Source organism: Dendronephthya gigantea, unplaced genomic scaffold, assembly GCF_004324835.1.
Source record: "Dendronephthya gigantea isolate DGI-Jeju-01 unplaced genomic scaffold, DenGig_1.0 000059F, whole genome shotgun sequence".
In the NCBI taxonomy this organism is placed as follows: Eukaryota; Metazoa; Cnidaria; class Anthozoa; order Malacalcyonacea; family Nephtheidae; genus Dendronephthya; species Dendronephthya gigantea.
This window is the reverse complement of record NW_021163069.1, coordinates 666782-668516: the sequence shown is the minus strand read 5'-3', so window position 1 is coordinate 668516 and position 1735 is coordinate 666782. Positions and strand designations below refer to the sequence as shown.

The 1735-nt window shown below is 37.1% G+C and overlaps 1 protein-coding gene across 1 annotated transcript; it reads left to right on the top strand.

Moving 5' to 3' along the window:
• Positions 1–297: 297 nt before the first annotated feature.
• Positions 298–1398, top strand: LOC114530042 (adenosine receptor A2b-like). Its single transcript, XM_028551622.1, has one exon. It carries the CDS (start codon positions 298–300, stop codon positions 1396–1398), a length of 1101 nt encoding a protein of 366 aa, XP_028407423.1.
• Positions 1399–1735: the final 337 nt, after the last annotated feature.

Sequence of the window (1735 nt, the reverse complement as noted above, 5' to 3'; positions counted from 1 at the left end):
TTCGCCACTTACCCTCCGCTTCCATTCAATTCTAATTCCAACGGAAGGCTCATTTTCAACTGCTCTAAATCGTTTTCATGTTAAAGCACAACGAACCGATACTGTGTACATTATGCAAAGGCTACATGATATTTTAAGACATAGCGCATGGGAACTGCTTTTCCCTAGCGAATGTAAGACCGGCTTTTCAGTTTTTTTCATTGTTCGTTTGGTGCCATGTTGTCTTCATGATATTTTGTAGATTCAAAACAATAATTTTTTTTCATGTACTTCTAGAAATAACTTAAGGTTTACATAATGGAGTTGTCACAAAATATCACTGCTTCAAGTAATCATTCAAATCGAACAGAGATGTTAGAAGACAGTAAATGGTTGGAATTTGAAGCTTTTAAGGAACGACTCTATTTGAGCATGAGAGATTTGGTAATTTTTTTCACCATCCCCATAATACTAGGAAATACTTTGGTGTTGATCGTCACATGGAAGGAAAGATGTCTTCATCAACCAAGTAAATATTTTATCGCGTTTCTTGCTGTCGCTGATCTTCTGGTTGGTTTATTTGTGGCTCTATTCTTCGCTTATCAATTAGGCCTAGAATACACCAGAAGTGACCGAGATAATATGTCGATTCATCCGTGTTTTATGTTGTGGATAGACACCTTTGCGTTAACAACATCTATTTACTTGCTGACAACTATTATTTTTGGTCGACATCTCAAAATCAGCGGATCACTTCTGTACAAATCACGAATGACCACTTCCAGATCAATAAAGATCATTTTCGTCATTGTTCTCATTTCAACTGCTATTGCCACGTACTCTGCAACTCCTCGTTCAGGAAGCTCTGGAATTTTGGGCACCGGAACTGGTCCTTGCAGTTATGACGCTGACCTCGAAAAATCCGCTATATTTTTTCTTGGCTTAACAATAAGTGTGTTTTTTCTATCCGTTCTAGTCATCGTTATTATGTACGCTCTGATTTTTCATGTCGCTCATAAACGAGACAAAATGGTCGTAAATGGGGTACTTGGTGAAGCAATAAACAATCAGAACCAACGAGCTGCATTACGACGGGATATGAAATTGATCAGAATACTGCTGGTTGTCGTTGGAGTTTTCTTACTTTGCTGGGGTCCTTTGTTTACTTTTATATTGATAGAGTATCTAAATATCATTGACTGGGATAACAATTCATTAAGCTTCGAGTACAGGATGTATGTATTTATGACTATTGCAAACATACTTCCATTTTTTAACAGTCTGTGCAACCCAATAATCTATGTCTGTCTTGATCAAACGTACCAAGAGGCCTTTAAACGTATCTCCCGTCGAATGACGGATGCGTCGACCAAAAGCGCGAAGACAACAGCGATAGAGTTACGACCCCCGAGAGCCTGATGAGGAAACTTACATGAAGTAAAAAAAGATTTGTATATGTCTAAATTCAAAATTATTTAGAAAAAGGAAGCCTATGATTGTAAGAACTTAGGCTTCATGATCATGATTCTGACGTGAGTAATCGTATGTTCGCAACAAAATTTGAGAGAGACGTCAGCTTTATTATTAACTTCGTCATTTTGCATCGGCTGCATGGTTGATGACGGTTTATATGTATATAAGTTATACTTGGTGAATTCTCGATCCTAAGTTGGTTTGGATTGTAATGCAATTTTGCGCATATTTTTCAAATTTTGGCATTCTGCTTGTGTACAAGAAATTTAATTGAATTTAAACT